At 46.2% G+C, this 19267-nt stretch overlaps 1 protein-coding gene across 1 annotated transcript in view; it reads left to right on the forward strand.

Moving 5' to 3' along the window:
* The window catches only part of INSC (INSC spindle orientation adaptor protein), a 395604-nt gene that overhangs the window by 321136 nt on the left and 55201 nt on the right, over positions 1 to 19267 (forward strand). Inside the window, exons 8-9 of the mRNA XM_073550745.1 lie at positions 11854 to 12025; positions 12141 to 12319. Coding sequence (XP_073406846.1) covers positions 11854 to 12025; positions 12141 to 12319 — 351 coding nt within the window. The remainder of the gene's footprint in view (positions 1 to 11853; positions 12026 to 12140; positions 12320 to 19267) is intronic.

Here is a 19267-nt window from a genome sequence, read left to right on the forward strand (position 1 = left end):
GTTCAGACGCTGGGCTGCTGAGGTCTGCTGGAATGATGCCCCCTCCGGGGTTTGTTCCGTAGAGGCCTGTCTGAACGTCTGAAGGATGCCTTGGCTCTTCACCCTCCGCCTGATTCCCTGGAGGACGCTATGACACAAGCCGTCCGAATGGATCGCAGGCTACGGGCCAGGGGAGTGATGCAGATTGAAACCCCGTTATTTTCCCAAGGAAGGGGAGCCAGTCCTACATTGGAAACCATGGAGATGGGCTCCATTTTCAAAAATGTTATTGCAAGTGGAACTTTGTTGTGGGAGTGTCTCCACACCCACTTATGCTTTCGTGGATTGCGGATCGTCGTTGAACTTTATTGACTCTGACTTGGTGTCCAGGTGTAAGTTAGGGACAGTTAGGCTGAAGACTCCTATCCACGTTGTTGGCATTGACAAAACACCACTGGCTAAGAATGATGTCATATTTCTTACAGAGGAGTTTCTCCTTAAAGTGAGCTCCTTGCACCAGGAACATATTTCATGCTTTGTTATGGACAACCTGCCTGCGGGACTGGTGTTGGGGTTCCCCTGGTTACAATTACATAATCCAGTGATTAATTGGGACTCTCGGGACATTGTTAAATGGGGTCCCTATTGTTCTGAAAAATGTCTTGCTACTGTGTCTGTGTCGTCTGTGGGTCTGGAAGGTATTCCGGAGTACCTAAAAGACTATACGGACGTTTTCTCTGAAAGAGAGGCTGAGGTTTTACCACCACACCACCCATTTGATTGTGCCATTGACCTGGTTCCAGGTGCTAAATTGCCCAAGGCCCGCTTGCATAACCCTTCGGGTCCCGAACGAGCTGCTATGAAGGAATACATTTCCGAGAGTCTCCGTAAGGGACACATTCGTCCTTCTGTCTCCCCCGTGGTGGCGGGGTTCTTTTTCGTAAAGAAAAAAGAAGGTGGTTTACGCCCATGCCTCGATTTTCGAGAGTTAAATAAGATTACTGTGAGAAATACGTATCCCCTCCCACTTATTCCTGATTTGTACAACCAGTTGTCCGGAGCTAAGTGGTTTTCGAAATTAGATCTACGGGGAGCGTATAACCTTATCCGAGTCCGGGAAGGAGATGAGTGGAAAACTGCTTTTCTCACTACTGAAGGGTTGTTTGAAAATTTGGTCATGCCTTTCGGTCTGACCAATGCTCCAGCGGTCTTCCAAAATTTCATAAATCACATGTTCTCTGATTTTATTGGACGTTTTATGGTGGTGTATTTGGATGACATACTGATCTACTCTCCTGATAAACAGGCTCACATTGGTCATATTCGAGCAGTCCTCCAAAGGCTTCAGGAGAACTGTCTCTTTGCTAAACTAGAGAAATGTTTGTTTTTTGTACAGGAACTGTCCTTTCTGGGGTTCATCGTGTCTGCTGAAGGGTATCGCATGAATCCTAATAAGGTGCAGGCCATTGTCGATTGGGTCCAACCTTGTGATTTAAAAGCTCTGCAGCGTTTCCTAGGATTCGCCAATTATTATCGCAAATTTATAAGGGGGTTCTCACAGGTGGTTAAACCCCTCACAGACATGACTCAAAAGGTGGCCGATATCAAGAATTGGTCAGCCGCAGCGATAGCTGCGTTTCAGTGTTTCAAAAAATGTTTCATGTCTGCTCCGGTTCTTATTCAACCGGACCCATCTGAACCATTTATTGTTGAGGTGGACGCCTCAGAGGTGGGGGTGGGGGTGGTATTGTCCAAGGAACCTGCCACTTTGACTAATTTGAGACCTTGCGCCTTTTTCTCGAAGAAATTCTCCCCTGCGGAGAGAAACTATGATGTTGGGAATCAAGAATTTCTGGCCGTGAAGTTGGCCTTTGAAGAATGGAGGCATTTTTTGTAGGGGGCTGTCCATCCTATAACTGTAATTACAGACCACAAGAACCTAGCTTACATTGAGTCAGCTAAAAGGTTGACTCCTAGACAGGCTAGATGGTCACTTTTATTTTCCCAGTTCCACTTCTCTATCACTTTTTGGCCAGGATCCAAAAATGTCAGGGCTGATGTCTTGTCACGCAGTCTAGATCCGGTTTCCCCCCCCCGAACCTCCATCCTCCATTCTTCAGTCCGGGGTGGTGGTGGCAGGTATTTTTAATATGTTGGAACGGGACATTCCGGAAGCCCAGTCTCTTGCACCTCCGGCTAAGCCGGTGGCTAAACTTTTCGTACCAGCTCAGTTTCGTCTCAAGGTCCTCCGGGAGTTCCATGACTTAGTTCTGGGTGGACATCCAGGGATCTCGGTTACCCGGAAGGCCATTGCTAGAATATTCCGGTGGTATTCTTTAGTCTCTGATGTTGTGGAATATGTGTCTGCGTGTGATGTTTGTGCCCGTGTGAAAACCCCCCATAACTGGCCAGCCGGGGAATTGGTACCACTGCCAATTCCTGAGAGACCATGGACTCATTTGTCCATGGATTTCATCACCAACCTTCCCCCCTCCAAGGGTAATACTGTCATTTGGGTTGTGGTGGACAGGTTTAGTAAGCAGGCACATTTTGTACCTTTGGCAGCTCTACCTAATGAGGAAACGTTGTCCAGATTGTTTGTTGAGCATGTGGTGCGGTTGCATGGGGTACCCTTGAATGTGGTGTCTGATAGAGGAGTACAATTTGTTTCCAGATTTTGGAGGGCATTTTGTAAGAGGTTGGGTATTGGTCTGTCCTTTTCATCCGCTTACCATCCAGAGACTAATGGGCAGACCGAGCGAACCAATCAGTCTCTGGAGCAAATTCTGCGTTGCTTGACCTCAGCCCGACAGGATGATTGGTGTACTGCATCACCTTTGGCCGAGTTTGCGTTTAACAACCACATTAACCAGTCTACGGGTACATCTCCCTTTTTCTGCAACTATGGTTTCATCCTCATTTCGGAGAGTTTTCCCGTTTGGACTCTGGGTGTCCTGGGGCGGATGAGACTATCCAGCGGTTGGGGGAGGTATGGCGGGAGGTCCAGAGTAACATTACGAAGGCCCAGGATAAATATAATTTTTTTGCAGACAAAAAACGGTCCGCGGGGCCGGTGTTCCAGATTGGGGATAAGGTATGGTTATCTACAAAGAATATAAGGCTCAAGGTCCCCTCTGCGAAGCTTGGACCTAAGTTTATTGGTCCCTATGAAATTACCGAAGCGGTTAAACCGGTGGCTTTTCGGTTGCGTCTCCCGCCATCTCTATGGATCCCCAGTATTTTCCATAGGGCCCTTTTGAAACCGGTGAGGTCCTGTGGGGAGGGATCATCGTCTTCCCCACCACCAGTTTTGGTAGATGGGCAGTCTGAGTACGAGGTGGAACGAATTGTTGACTCTAGGTTGGTCCATTGTGCCCTTCAATATCTTGTACATTGGAAAGGCTACGGTCCTGAAGAACGGTCGTGGGTTCCTGCTCGATCGGTTCATGCGGATCGGTTGGTCCGGGCCTTTCACGCCAAGTATCCTGAGAGACCCAGGGGTCCAGTGGCCCCCCATTGAGAGGAGGGTACTGTCATGATCCAGGATGGGCTTTGTCTTTGGCCTGTCCTGGTCAGACAGGGGTTAATTGTTTCTGTCACTCTCTGGCAGAGGACATCTATTTAATGCTCACTTGACCTAGGTCCGGTGTCAGTTATACTCCTGCCCTCGGCTGAGTTAGTTGACCTCGTGCGTACGTGTGCCTTGTGCCTGACATCTTGCTTGTTTGGTTTTGATCCGGTCCTGTCCCTGTTACGAGTTCTGCCTGTCCCTCTTGTACTGCGCTACCTCTCTGTGTACATTATGACCCTCTGCCTGTGACTTGACCATTCTCTGCTCGTCCCTCTGGTACTGCACAGCCTTCTCCGTGTACGAACCCTCGCTTGTCTGACCTGCGTTATCCTCTACTACAGTTTCCCTGCAGTAGGTACATTATATCATCTGCAGCAGTAGGATGCTAAGCCCCGCCCCCTGCAGTCACATGATCTAGGTCCTGGGACTCCTATTTTCAGTGCCGCAGGTCCTGTCTGCTTGAACCGTCACTACTGTATTGGACCCCGCGCTCTCTCATAGTGGGGGTAAGTCACCCTGCTCGGCGTGGCAGTTTGCTGACGCTGACAGGGTCCTGACATTTGAGTCCTGACAATATCTTTATTTCTTGTATGGAGACACAGGAGATCGGCTGGTGCCCCGGTCCGCTAGGCGAAACTGCATGGACCAGGGACTGTCACGCCGAACTCCTGCTCTCCTTTTAACGTGGACATAATGCTACTCAGTCAACACAGGATGAGCGTAAAACAGTGTGGCAATGCTTTATTGTACCACAAAACAGACAGTAACTTATAGAACAGTCCCAGCACAACACCCAAGATGGTGCACATTACAGAGTCTCACCCTTCCGCTGACTCGCCGGGATAATGATAGATGTTATGTCAGAGCTCCCAGCGTCTTCAACCCCACCTGTGATACACACACAGAGAGGAGGTAACGACAAGCTTAGGAAGATGACAGTCCATTCAAGTACAAGGCCAGGTGACTGGAGGGTCACAACCTGGTGTTATGGATGGCGGAACGCACCAAATATAAATAATAGGAGGTGCGTTCGCTGCCCGGGGTCCACCGTGCGGTAGGTGACAAGACCGCTGCTGGACAATGGCAGACTAGCTCGGAGGCAGAGCACTACAATCGGGTTAGCGTCACCCGAGGTGCTAGGCGCAGCTCTGTTACAGGCACAGAGACGCCCTAGAGGAAATAAGGTGTAAGCGTCGGACCTGTTAACCTCACAGGCTGCCGGCGGGTGGCGTCGCAGCCGCGAACGCCAAGAGATGCTGCTGACTGCAGCGTGGCGTAAACTGAGGCCACTTAATGTCAGTGCCGGAGAAGCGGTCACTGACGGACGCTAGTATATGGTAGGTCAGTGGCGCATAGCTAGCCACTACCTGACGCTGACTAAACCAACACTCTGTCACCATTTGTAATATCCGAGGGTAGGAGTTTCAAATAAGTCAGTCACCAGACACATGCATCCATCACCATTCACACATAGCATAATAAGTCTACACTAGCGCATGGCCGAGCCGCCATGCGGGCCTTTTATAGCTATGCGCTTCCGGGACCTTCCAATACTCTGGGAAGGACCAATCAGATCCGACACAGGATCTGAGCATGTGACCCCTGCTCTCCACTGAGAGGTCATCTTGCGGGCATGCCCAGCAGCATGGCGAGAGGACTTAGCCTCTGGAGCGGTTCCCTGCAGAGCAGGTTGCGCTACCATTGCTGCACCAGAGGTGGCAGCAACATCCAGGCTCACAGCAAGTCTGAGCAGGACGCCTGGATCGCCGGGATTGCTGAGCATGTCCCTGAGTGGTCAGAGGGGAATGAGAGACTGCTGGATGTACGGCTCTGGATTCCTGTTGTGCAGACCCAGGAATCCGACGCCTAACACTACCCCCCCTCCTAGGGCCCCCCTCTGAGCCTCGCTGCGCTCAAAGGCCGCAATCAGAAGTGGAGTATGGATATCCGAGCCTCCGGTCCATGACCCTTCCAATCCACCAAATAAAATTTTTTGCCACGGACAATCCTGCGTCCCACGATGGCATTAACCTCGAACTCGTCAGATGACAAGTCTGGCTACCTGGCAGATGACTCGGTGAACCGGGCCATATGAACTGGTTTGAGGAGGGACACATGGAAAACGTCCGAAATGGCTAAATGTGGAAGAGCCAGGCAATAGACCACCGAGCTGATACACTCGAGAACCTTAAAAGGCCCAATGTATCGTGACGCGAACTTGGGGGACTCGACTCACAGTTTGATGTTTTGAGTAGAGAGCCACACCATGTCGCCGGGGGAGAAACTTGGAGCGGGTTGCCAACGTGTGTCGGCAGTCGCCCTCATCCTTTCTTTAGAGGCCCGGATAGCATCCTGAGTGCGATCCCAAATGTCGCGAGCCTCCACTGCCCAGTCTGCCACCCTGGAATCAGCGGAGGACACTGGCATCGGGACAGGGACGCGTGGATGTTGGCCGTAGTTTAAAAGAGAGGGCGTCTGACCAGTGGAATCGGCCACTGCATTATTCAGGGCAAACTCAGCCCATGGTAGCAAGGATGCCCAGTCATCCTGCCTGGCAGAGAAAAAATGCCGCAGGTACATGACCAAGGTTTGGTTGGCTCTCTCAACAAAGCCGTTCGTCTCGGGATGGTAAGCGGAGGACAGGTTTAGCTCGATGCTGAGTAGACTGCAGAGCTCCCTCCAAAACCAAGACGCGAACTGGGGGCCTCGATCACTAACGATTTTGTCCGGCATGCCATTAAATGGAATACGTGCTTTATGAACAGAGTGGCAAGATCACGAGCGGAAGGCAACCGTGCGAGTGGCACCAGATGCATCATTTTGGAAAAATGGTTGGTGACCACCCAGATGACTGTACTGCCGCTAGACTTGGGCAGGCCAACCACGAAGTCCATGCCAACCATCTCCCAAGGTCTATCCGCCACTGGCAGAGGATACAAAAGCCCCGCCGGCCTCTCTCTAGAGGGTCTGTTCCGTGCACACGAGACGCATGTTCGTACGTATTCCTTAACATCTCGAGCCATACGTGGCCACCAATATGACCTTGCCAGGAGTTCAGTGGTCCGCTTATTGCCATAGTGACCACCTACCCTGGAGGCATGTGCCCAAGCGAGAACCTCCGGCCATAGCTCGGGAGGCACCAAGGTCTTGCCCGGTGGCACTGACTCGAGAGCAACTGGAGCCACGGTCGTAAAACTCTCCGGCGGGAGATTTAGCCGACGCTCAGCATCTCGATCTTCCACAGAAACTACCGAGCGTGAGAGAGCACCCGCACGGACGTTCTTTTCCCCTGAGAGATAATGCAGGGTGAAGCGGAAGCAGAAAAAGAAGAGCGACCACCTAGCCTGACGAGAGTTCAGGCGCTGGGCCGTCTGCAAATAGACCAGATATTTATGGTCCGTATATACCTGGAAGGGAAACCGAGCTCCCTCCAGGAGATGTCTCCACTCGGAAAAGGCCAACTTCATGGCTAGCAACTCCCTGTCACCGATGGAGTAATTCTTCTCCGCCGGTGAGAAGGTCTTTGAGAAAAAGAAGCATGGATGCTTCCGACCTTGAGCATCCTTCTGGAAAAGGACTGCTCCTGCACTGACGGAAGAGGCATCAACCTCCAGAATAAATGGCTTATCTACATCGGGACGATGTAAGATGGGAGCGCCAGCAAAATGAGATTTTATAGACGTGAAAGCCTTGGAGACCTGTTCTGACCAAGCGTTGGAGTTAGCTCCTTTTTCAGTGAGAGCAACCAAAGGAGCCACCAGTGTGGAAAAGTGCGGTATAAACTGGCGGTAATAATTCACGAACCCTAAAAAGCGCTGCACCGCTTTGAGTGAATGGGGTTCCTGCCAATCCATCACCGCTTGCAGTTTGGCAGGATCCATAGCCAGCCCCTGGGCCGAGATGATATAGCCCAGGAACGGCAAGGATTCCTGCTCAAACTGGCACTTCTCCAGCTTGGCAAAGAGAGAGTTCGCCCGCAGACGGTCGAAGACCCTGCAGACGTCTCTCCGGTGGGTGGTCAAATCTGGCGAGAAGATGAGTATGTCATCCAGATAGACCACCACCGAGGTAGAGAGCATGTCGCAGAAGACGTCGTTAACGAAATCCTGGAAGACAGCAGGCGCATTACAAAGGCCAAAGGGCATGACCAGATATTCATAATGGCCATCCCTAGTATTAAAAGCTGTCTTCCACTCGTCTCCTTCGCGAATGCTGATCAGGTTGTACGCCCCCCGTAGATCTAATTTTGTAACGATCCGGGCCCCTCGCAACCTGTCAAATAACTCAGAGATCAACGGGAGAGGGTATTTGTTTTTGACCATGATAGCGTTGAGACCTCTGTAGTCAATGCAGGGACGTAACTCTCCGTTCTTCTTCTGTAGGAAGAAGAACCCTGCACCTGCCGGTGACACCGATTTTCTGATAAAACCTCTAGCCAGGTTCTCCCGGATATATTGCGACATAGCCTCTGTCTCAGGGAGTGATAGCGGATACACACAGCCTCTAGGAGGTTCTGTGCCTGGCAGGAGATCTATCGGGCAATCGTAAGGACGGTGCGGTGGGAGCGTCTCCACAGACTTCTTAGAGAAGACATCCGCGTACTGGTGGTAGGGCTTCGGAAGCGCGGAAAGATCCACAGGCGCTTCCGTGGAAGCTACCTGAACACTGCCCCCCAGGCACCTTCCCTCACAGTCCTTGCTCCAACCCAGTATTTTCCCCGAAGCCCAATCAATATGAGGGGAGTGGCAACGGAGCCAGGGAACCCCGAGAAGCACCTGGTCGATGCTATCGGGCAAGATGAGCAGGGACAGGACCTCACGATGAGAGGGTGAGATAGAGAGCCCGAGTGGAGCTGTCTGGTGGGTCACCTGAGATGGTAAAGGTGCACTGTTAACCACCCTAATGGTCAGAGGTTGAGGCAGTAACACCAGTGGAATAGCATGTTTCTGGGCGAAGGTCGAGGACATAAAGTTCCCTTCGGCCCCGGAATCCACGGTAACCTCTGCCTCCCAGGTGGACGCCCCACTATCTAAAGTGCCCCGGAATACCGGTTTAGGGGAAAAGGGTTGTCTATTGGACTGACCACCACCTCCGGCCACTGGACGTGGTCGTTTTTTCGAGCGCTGTGGACACGTGCTAGCCGAATGACCAAACTGTCTGTTGGCATTGATAGCAACGTACGGAGCTTCGCATCGGACGTGGCTTGGGGCCGGTGCGAGACACCTCCATAGGTTCGGAGGATGAGAGCTCCTGTGCGGGATCTCTTAGCGGCTCGGTGAAGGTCGGAGCCAAATTAACCCTACGTCTGGATTGTGCACATTCCAGCCCGCGCTCCGTAAACCGGAGGTCAATGTGAGTGGAAACGGCAATCCGTTCCTCCAGACTTGTGGGAACTTCTCTGGTAGCTAGAGCATCTTTAACTTGCTCAGCCAACCCTCTCCAAAATACCTGGACTAATGCTTTGTCTGGCCACTCTAATTCAGAAGCCAATGTCCAGAACCGGACGGCATAATGGCTAACCGAGAGCGACCCCTGTGTTAGGGATAATAATTGGGAGTGAGGTATCATGAGTGATCCGTGGTCCCAAAAAGACCTGCTTCAGGGCCGGGATCATCACGCTCCCACAATGGTGTAGCCCACTGTAATGCCCTGCCAGACAGCAATGAGACGATAAACCCCACCTTAGCCCGCTCTGTAGGGAACCGTGCAGCCAGTAACTCAAGCTGAATAGAGCACTGGCTCTTGAATCCCCTACAGGTGGCGCTGTCACCCGAGAACTTGTGGGGAAGCGGGAGGCGAGAGATTGTCGGCGTGGGCAAAAGAGCGGGCACACGTGAGACAGCCTCAGTGACTGTCTGGGCAGCAGCTAGCGCAGCATTCGCAGCTGAGTTGGCGCTCTCAATAGCCACCAACCTGCTCTCCAGCTGCCGAATGTAGCGCTGCAGCTGCTGGTCTGCCATTACCAGCCAGACCCTGGCGCTAGTGTAATGTTATGGACGGCAGAACGCACCAAAAATAAATATTAGGAGGTGCGTTCGCTTCCCGGGGTCCACCGTGCGGTAGGTGACAAGACCGCTGCTGGACAATGGCAGACTAGCTAGGAGGCGGAGCACTACACTTGGGTTAGCGTCACCCGAGGTGCTAGGCGCGGCTCTGTTACAGGCACAGAGATGCCCTAGAGGAAATAAGGCGTAAGCGCCAGGCCTGTTAACTTCACAGGCTTCCGGCGGGTGGCGTCGCAGCCGCGAACGCCAAGAGTTGCTGCTGACTGCAGCGCGGCCTAAACTGAGGCTGCTTAACGTCAGTGCCGGAGAAGCGGTCACTGACGGACGCTAGTATATGGTAGGTCAGTGGCGCATAGCTTGCCACTACCTGACGCTGACTAAACCAACACTCTGTCACCATTCGTAATATCCGAGGGAAGGGGTTTCAAATAAGTCAGTCACCAGACACATGCATCCATCACCATTAACACATAGCATAATAGTCTACACTAGCGTATGGCCGAGCCGCCATGCGGGCCTTTTATAGCCATGCGCTTCCGGGACCTTCCAACTCTGGGAAGGACCAATCAGATCCGACACAGGACCTGAGCATGTGACCCCTGCTCTCCACTGAGAGGTCATCTTGCGGGCATGCCCAGCAGCACGGCGAGAGGACTTAGCCTCTGGAGCGGTTCCCTACAGAGCAGGTTGCGCTACCATTGCTGCACCAGAGGTGGCAGCAACATCCAGGCTCACAGAGCGAGTCTGAGCAGGATGCCTGGATCGCTGGGATTGCTGAGCAGAACCCTGAGCGGTTGGAGGGGAATGAGAGAACGCTGGATGTACGGCTCTGGATTCCAGTTGTGCAGACCCAGGAATCCAACGCCTAACACCTGGCTTCTCCAAACATTTCCATAGAGCCAGGCAACCGGAGGGTCCTATTACTGGTTGCCCCCTAACGTTTCCATGGTTCAGTGATGGTCAAAGGAGCAGATCTGTATCCTTCCAGCTGGGGCCGAGGTCCTCTAAGCTGGCATCTTGTAGAATGATAAATCTGTGTCCCTCGAGAAATGTTGCCATCATGTATTGGCTGCAGTCCTATAGAGACTCTCTAGATGTCTGTCCTGGCTGAATCTCTGTATCTCTCACAGAGGCATATCACCTCTTTTTATGGTTGACAAGTGTCCTTCATTGAGTGTTTACAGGTAATGCTGATAAGGGTACCGTTACACGTAGCGATGCACCAGCGATCCCGACAACGATATGGATCACTGGTGAATCGCTAAGTGGTCGCTAGTGAGCTGCCACACAGGCAGATCTCACCAGCGACATCGCAGGGGTCGGGGGTCGCTACTTACCTGTCAGACGCGGCGATCCGTCCGTCCTCCCGCCCGCGTCCACACGTCGCTCATCGGCGCCACAGGAAGCCCAGCAGGAAGCTGACGACGAGAAACAGTCCAGGACGTTCTCGCGCGACCAGCGATGAGCAGTGGGGGGACCCGGTCGGAGGTAAGTATCAGACATAGCGATATCGCTATGTGTAACGGGGGCTTTACACCAACTCACATTGTTCGATTATGTAACCTATTTGCATAGATTTCCCTCCTCTGTTTTGAAGGCCAACAAACTGACTGACCTGGACAATGTGTAATCAGCATATCAGCAAACATCACTAGTCATCCAGGATAAGAGCACAGTATGTTACATCAAATGTCAACATAAAAGTCAATATTACAGGCTTGCACAAGCTAAAGTTTGTTTTCTTGACCAACCAGAAGGAAGCACATAAATTCAATAGTGAACATATAGATAACAGTTCATTCTTTCTGACTTGCTAAAAATAGACGTCTGGTTAATTAAAGGGAATCTGTCACCTACTTTTGGCGGGCTATTTAAATGAGGTCTGTCTGGTCCGATGGGCGGTATTTCCGATCTTTGCCGCCTCCCCATCCTTGGCCGCCGTCCGCAGTTTTTTCACGAATAGGAGTAGGTGGCCGCCATCTTTTGCGCATGCGCTAAGCATTCTTGGCTTGCGCATGCGCAGTATGCTTTGCCCAATTGCGGGCAAAGCCGAAAAGACTGACTGTGCATGCGCCGGTTAACTAGGCCCCGGAACACAGCAAAATACTTCCGGGGCTTAGTTAACCGGCGGACGGCGGCCAAGGATGGGGAGGCGGCAAAGATCGGATACACCGCCCGTCGGACCAGACAGACCTCATTTAAATAGCCCACCAAAAGTAGGTGACAGATTCCCTTTAAGATAAAGTGCTGTGTTGTCACCTCGGTTTTTTTGCTTGGTAACTGTTTTTTCTTTTCAAGGTGGATGGAATCTTGTGCTTAACAGAAATTCTCACCGATGAGACTCAGAGCGAAGCCACAAAAGCTGAAGTAGCCGCTGTGATCGCACAAATCACGTCGCCTCATCTCACGTTCACCCAACATCTCAGCACGTTCCTGGAGAACATGGAAGAAATCATCACAGCTCTGCTCAGTGAGTGCGCAACAACCATACCAGCCGGTATATGGTGTGCGAGAGGTTGTCAGCCCCGCCCCCTGGTGATAACATCATGGTCTATAAATGTACACATGTCTCATTCTTTCTGCAGAGTTGTGTGAGGAAGCTTCCAATGGCGAGGTGTGCTTACTGGCGTCCGCTGCCTTGGCCAATATCACTTTTTTTGATACAATCGCCTGTGAAATCCTGCTCCAGACGAAAGCTGTGACGGTTCTCCTCAACGCCTGCTCTGACAAACAAAGGGTTAATTCATCATATGCTCGAGATCAGGTATATAATTATATATGTACAGCTGGTATAACCTGAGCATCTCCTGTATATAATTATATATGTACAGCCGGTATAACCTGGGCATCTCCTGTATATAATTATATATGTACAGCTGGTATAACCTGGACATCTCCTGTATATAATTATATATGTACAGCCGGTATAACCTGGGCATCTCCTGTATATAATTGTATATGTACAGCCGGTATAACCTGAGCATCTCCTGTATATAATTATATATGTACAGCCGGTATAACCTGGGCTTCTCCTGTATATAATTGTATATGTACAGCCGGTATAACCTGAGCATCTCCTGTATATAATTATATATGTACAGCCGGTATAACCTGGGCATCTCCTGTATATAATTGTATATGTACAGCCGGTATAACCTGGGCTTCTCCTGTATATAATTGTATATGTACAGCCGGTATAACCTGAGCATCTCCTGTATATAATTATATATGTACAGCCGGTATAACCTGGGCTTCTCCTGTATATAATTGTATATGTACAGCCGGTATAACCTGAGCATCTCCTGTATATAATTGTATATGTACAGCCGGTATAACCTGGGCATCTCCTGTATATAATTATATATGTACAGCCGGTATAACCTGGGCATCTCCTGTATATAATTATATATGTACAGCTGGTATAACCTGGACATCTCCTGTATATAATTATATATGTGCAGCCTGTATAACCTGGGCATCTCCTGTATATAATTGTATATGTACAGCCGGTATAACCTGAGCATCTCCTGTATATAATTATATATGTACAGCCGGTATAACCTGGGCTTCTCCTGTATATAATTGTATATGTACAGCCGGTATAACCTGAGCATCTCCTGTATATAATTATATATGTATGGCCGGTATAACCTGGACATCTCCTGTATATAATTATATATGTACAGCCGATATAACCTGGACATCTCCTGTATATAATTATATATGTACAGCCGGTATAACCTGGGCATCTCCTGTATGTAATTATATATGTACAGCCGGTATAACCTGGGCATCTCCTGTATATAAATATATATGTACAGCTGGTATAACCTGGGTATCTCCTGTATATAATTATATATGTACAGCCGGTATAACCTGGGCATCTCCTGTATATAATTGTATATGTACAGCCGGTATAACCTGGGCGTCTCCTGTATATAATTATATATGTACAGCCGGTATAACCTGGGCATCTCCTGTATACATTATATATGTACAGCTGGTATAACCTGGGCATCTCCTGTATATAATTATATATGTACAGCCGGTATAACCTGGACATCTCCTGTATATAAATATATATGTACAGCTGGTATAACCTGGGCATCTCCTGTATATGATTATATATGTACAGCTGGTATAACCTGGGCATCTCCTGTATATAATTATATATGTACAGCCGGTATAACCTGGGCATCTCCTGTATATAAATATATATGTACAGCTGGTATAACCTGGGCATCTCCTGTATATGATTATATATGTACAGCTGGTATAACCTGGGCATCTCCTGTATATAATTATATAAGTACAGCCGGTATAACCTGGGCATCTCCTGTATATAAATATATATGTACAGCTGGTATAACCTGGGCATCTCCTGTATATGATTATATATGTACAGCTGGTATAACCTGGGCATCTCCTGTATATAATTATATATGTACAGTTGGTATAACCTGGACATCTCCTGTATATAATTATATATGTACAGCCGGTATAACCTGGGCATCTCCTGTATATAATTGTATATGTACAGCCGGTATAACGTGGGCGTCTCATGTATATAATTGTATATGTACAGCTGGTATAACCTGTTCATCTCCTGTATATAATTATATATGTACAGCTGGTATAACCTGGGCATCTCCTGTATATAATTATATATGTACAGCCGGTATAACCTGGGCATCTCCTGTATATAATTATATATGTACAGCCGGTATAACCTGGGCATCTCCTGTATATAATTATATATGTACAGCTGGTATAACCTGGGCATCTCCTGTATATAATTATATATGTACAGCTGGTATAACCTGGACATCTCCTGTATATAATTATATATGTACAGCCGGTATAACCTGGGCATCTCCTGTATATAATTATATATGTACAGCTGGTATAACCTGTTCATCTCCTGTATATAATTATATATGTACAGCTGGTATAACCTGGGCATCTCCTGTATATAATTATATATGTACAGCTGGTATAACCTGTTCATCTCCTGTATATAATTATATATGTACAGCCGGTATAATCTGGGCATCTCCTGTATATAATTGTATATGTACAGCCGGTATAACGTGGGCGTCTCCTGTATATAATTGTATATGTACAGCTGGTATAACCTGTTCATCTCCTGTATATAATTATATATGTACAGCTGGTATAACCTGTTCATCTCCTGTATATAATTATATATGTACAGCCGGTATAACCTGGGCATCTCCTGTATATAATTATATGTGTACAGCCGGTATAACCTGGGCATCTCCTGTATATAATTGTATATGTACAGCCGGTATAACCTGGGCGTCTCCTGTATATAATTATATATGTACAGCTGGTATAACCTGTTCATCTCCTGTATATAATTATATATGTACAGCTGGTATAACCTGTTCATCTCCTGTATATAATTATATATGTACAGCCGGTATAACCTGGGCATCTCCTGTATATAATTATATATGTACAGCTGGTATAACCTGTTCATCTCCTGTATATAATTATATAGGTACAGCCGGTATAACCTGGTCATCTCCTGTATATAATTATATATGTACAGCCGGTATAACCTGGGCATATCATGTATATAATTATATAGGTACAGCCGGTATAACCTGGGCATCTCCTGTATATAATTATATATGTACAGCCGGTATAACCTGGGCATATCCTATATATAATTATATATGTACAGCCGGTATAACCTGGGCATCTCCTGTATATAATTATATATGTACAGCCGGTATAACCTGGACATCTCCTGTATATAATTATATATGTACAGCCGATATAACCTGGCCATCTCCTGTATATAACTATATATGTACAGCCGGTATAACCTGGGCATCTCTTGTATATGATTATATATGTACAGCTGGTATAACCTGGGCATCTCCTGTATATAATTATATATGTACAGCCGGTATAACCTGTATATCTCCTGTATATAATTATATATGTACAGCTGGTATAACCCGTTCATCTCCTGTATATAATTATATATGTACAGCCGGTTTAACCTGGGCATCTCCTGTATATAATTATATATGTACAGCCGGTATAACCTGGGCATCTCCTGTATATAATTATATATGTACAGCTGGTATAACCTGTTCATCTCCTGTATATAACTATATAGGTACAGCCAGAATAACCTGGTCATCTCCTGTATATAATTATATATGTACAGCCGGTATAACCTGGGCATATCCTGTATATAATTATATAGGTACAGCCGGTATAACCTGAGCATCTCCTGTATATAATTATATATGTACAGCCGGTATAACCTGGGCATATCCTGTTTATAATTATATATGTACAGCCGGTATAACCTGGGCATCTCCTGTATATAATTATATATGTACAGCCGGTATAACCTGGGCATCTCTTGTATATGATTATATATGTACAGCTGGTATAACCTGGGCATCTCCTGTATATAATTATATATGTACAGCCGGTATAACCTGTATATCTCCTGTATATAATTATATATGTACAGCCGGTATAACCTGGACATCTCCTGTATATAATTATATATGTACAGCCGGTATAACCTGTATATCTCCTGTATATAATTATATATGTACAGCTGGTATAACCTGTTCATCTCCTGTATATAATTATATATGTACAGCCGGTATAACCTGGGCATCTCCTGTATATAATTGTATATGTACAGCCGGTATAACCTGGGCATGTCCTGTATATAATTATATATGTACAGCTGGTATAACCTGGGCATCTCCTGTATATAATTATATATGTACAGCCGGTATAACCTGGGCATCTCCTGTATATAATTGTATATGTACAGCCGGTATAACCTGGGCGTCTCCTGTATATAATTATATATGTACAGCCGGTATAACCTGGGCATCTCTTGTATATAATTATATATGTACAGCCGGTATAACCTGTATATCTCCTGTATATAATTATATAGGTACAGCCGGTATAACCTGGGCATCTCCTGTATATAATTATATATGTACAGCCGGTATAACCTGGGCGTCTCCTGTATATATTATATAGGTACAGCCGGTATAACCTGTATATCTCCTGTATATAATTATATAGGTACAGCCGGTATAACCTGGGCATCTCCTGTATATAATTATATATGTACAGCCGATATAACCTGGGCGTCTCCTGTATATAATTATATATGTACAGCTGGTATAACCTGGGCATCTCCTGTATATAATTATATATGTACAGCCGGTATAACCTGGGCCTCCCCTGTATATAATTATATATGTACAGCCGGTATAACCTGGGCGTCTTCTGTATATAATTATATATGTACAGCCGGTATAACCTGTATATCTCCTGTATATAATTATATAGGTACAGCCGGTATAACCTGGGCATCTCCTGTATATAATTATATATGTACAGCCAGTATAACCTGTATATCTCCTGTATATAATTATATAGGTACAGCCAGTATAACCTGGGCATCTTCTGTATATAATTATATATGTACAGCTGGTATAACCTGGACATCTCCTGTATATAATTATATATGTACAGCTGGTATAACCTGGACATCTCCTGTATATAATTATATATGTACAGCCGGTATAACCTGGGCATCTCCTGTATATAATTATATATTTACAGCCGGTATAACCTGGGCATCTCCTCTATATAATTATATATGTACAGCTGGTATAACCTGGGCATCTCCTGTATATAATTATATATGTACAGCCGGTATATCCTGGGCATCTCTTGTATATAATTATATATGTACAGCCGGTATAACCTGGGCATCTAGTGTATATAATTATATATGTACAGCCGGTATAACCTGGGCATCTCCTGTATATAATTATATATGTACAGCCGGTATAACCTGGGCCTCTCCTGTATATAATTATATATGTACAGCTGGTATAACCTGGGCGTCTCCTGTATATAATTATATATGTACAGCTGGTATAACCTGGACATCTCCTGTATATAATTATATATGTACAGCCGGTATAACCTGGGTATCTCCTGTATATAATTATATATGTACAGCTGGTATAACCTGGGCGTCCCCTGTATATAAATATATATGTACGGCTGGTATAACCTTGATATCTTATGTATATAAATATATATGTACAGCTGGTATAACCTGGGCATCTCCTGTATATAATTATATATGTACAGCCGGTATAACCTGGGTATCTCCTGTATATAATTATATATGTACAGCCGGTATAACCTGGGCATCTTCTGTATATAATTATATATGTACAGCCGGTATAACCTGGGCATCTCCTGTATATAATTGTATATGTACAGCCGGTATAACCTGGGCATCTCCTGTATATAATTATATATGTACAGCCGGTATAACCTGTATATCTCCTGTATATAATTATATAGGTACAGCCGGTATAACCTGGACATCTCCTGTATATAATTATATATGTACAGCTGGTATAACCTGTTTATCTCCTGTATATAATTATATATGTACAGGTGGTATAACCTGTTCATCTCCTGTATACAATTATATATGTACAGCCGGTATAACCTGGGCATCTCCTGTATATAATTATATATGTACAGCCGGTATAACCTGGGTATCTCCTGTATATAATTATATATGTACAGCCGGTATAACCTGGGCATCTTCTGTATATAATTATATATGTACAGCCGGTATAACCTGGGCATCTCCTGTATATAATTGTATATGTACAGCCGGTATAACCTGGGCATCTCCTGTATATAATTATATATGTACAGCCGGTATAACCTGTATATCTCCTGTATATAATTATATAGGTACAGCCGGTATAACCTGGACATCTCCTGTATATAATTATATATGTACAGCTGGTATAACCTGTTTATCTCCTGTATATAATTATATATGTACAGGTGGTATAACCTGTTCATCTCCTGTATACAATTATATATGTACAGCCGGTATAACCTGGGCATCTCCTGTATATAATTATATATGTACAGCTGGTATAACCTGTTCATCTCCTGTATATAATTATATAGGTACAGCCTGTATAACCTGGGCATCTCCTGTGTATAATTATATATGTACAGCCGGTATAACCTGGGCATATCCTGTATATAATTATATAGGTACAGCCGGTATAACCTGGGCATCTCCTGTGTATAATTATATATGTACAGCCGGTATAACCTGGGCATATCCTGTATATAATTATATATGTACAGCCGGTATAACCTGGGCATCTCCTGTATATAATTATATATGTACAGCCGGTATAACCTGGACATCTCCTGTATATAATTATATATGTACAGCCGGTATAACCTGGCCATCTCCTGTATATAACTATATATGTACAGCCGGTATAACCTGGGCATCTCTTGTATATGATTATATATGTACAGCTGGTATAACCTGGGCATCTCCTGTATATAATTATATATGTACAGCCGGTATAACCTGTATATCTCCTGTATATAATTATATATGTACAGCCGGTATAACCTGGGCGTCTCCTGTATATAATTATATATGTACAGCTGATATAACCTAGGCATCTCCTGTATATAATTATATATGTACAGCCGGTATAACCTGGGCCTCTCCTGTATATAATTATTTATGTACAGCCGGTATAACCTGGGCATCTCCTGTATATAATTATATATGTACAGCCGGTATAACCTGGGCATCTCCTGTATATAATGATATATGTAC

Source organism: Dendrobates tinctorius, unplaced genomic scaffold (genome assembly GCF_039654945.1).
Source record: "Dendrobates tinctorius isolate UK_male_01 unplaced genomic scaffold, ASM3965494v1 ptg000168l, whole genome shotgun sequence".
NCBI lineage: Eukaryota > Metazoa > Chordata > Amphibia > Anura > Dendrobatidae > Dendrobates > Dendrobates tinctorius.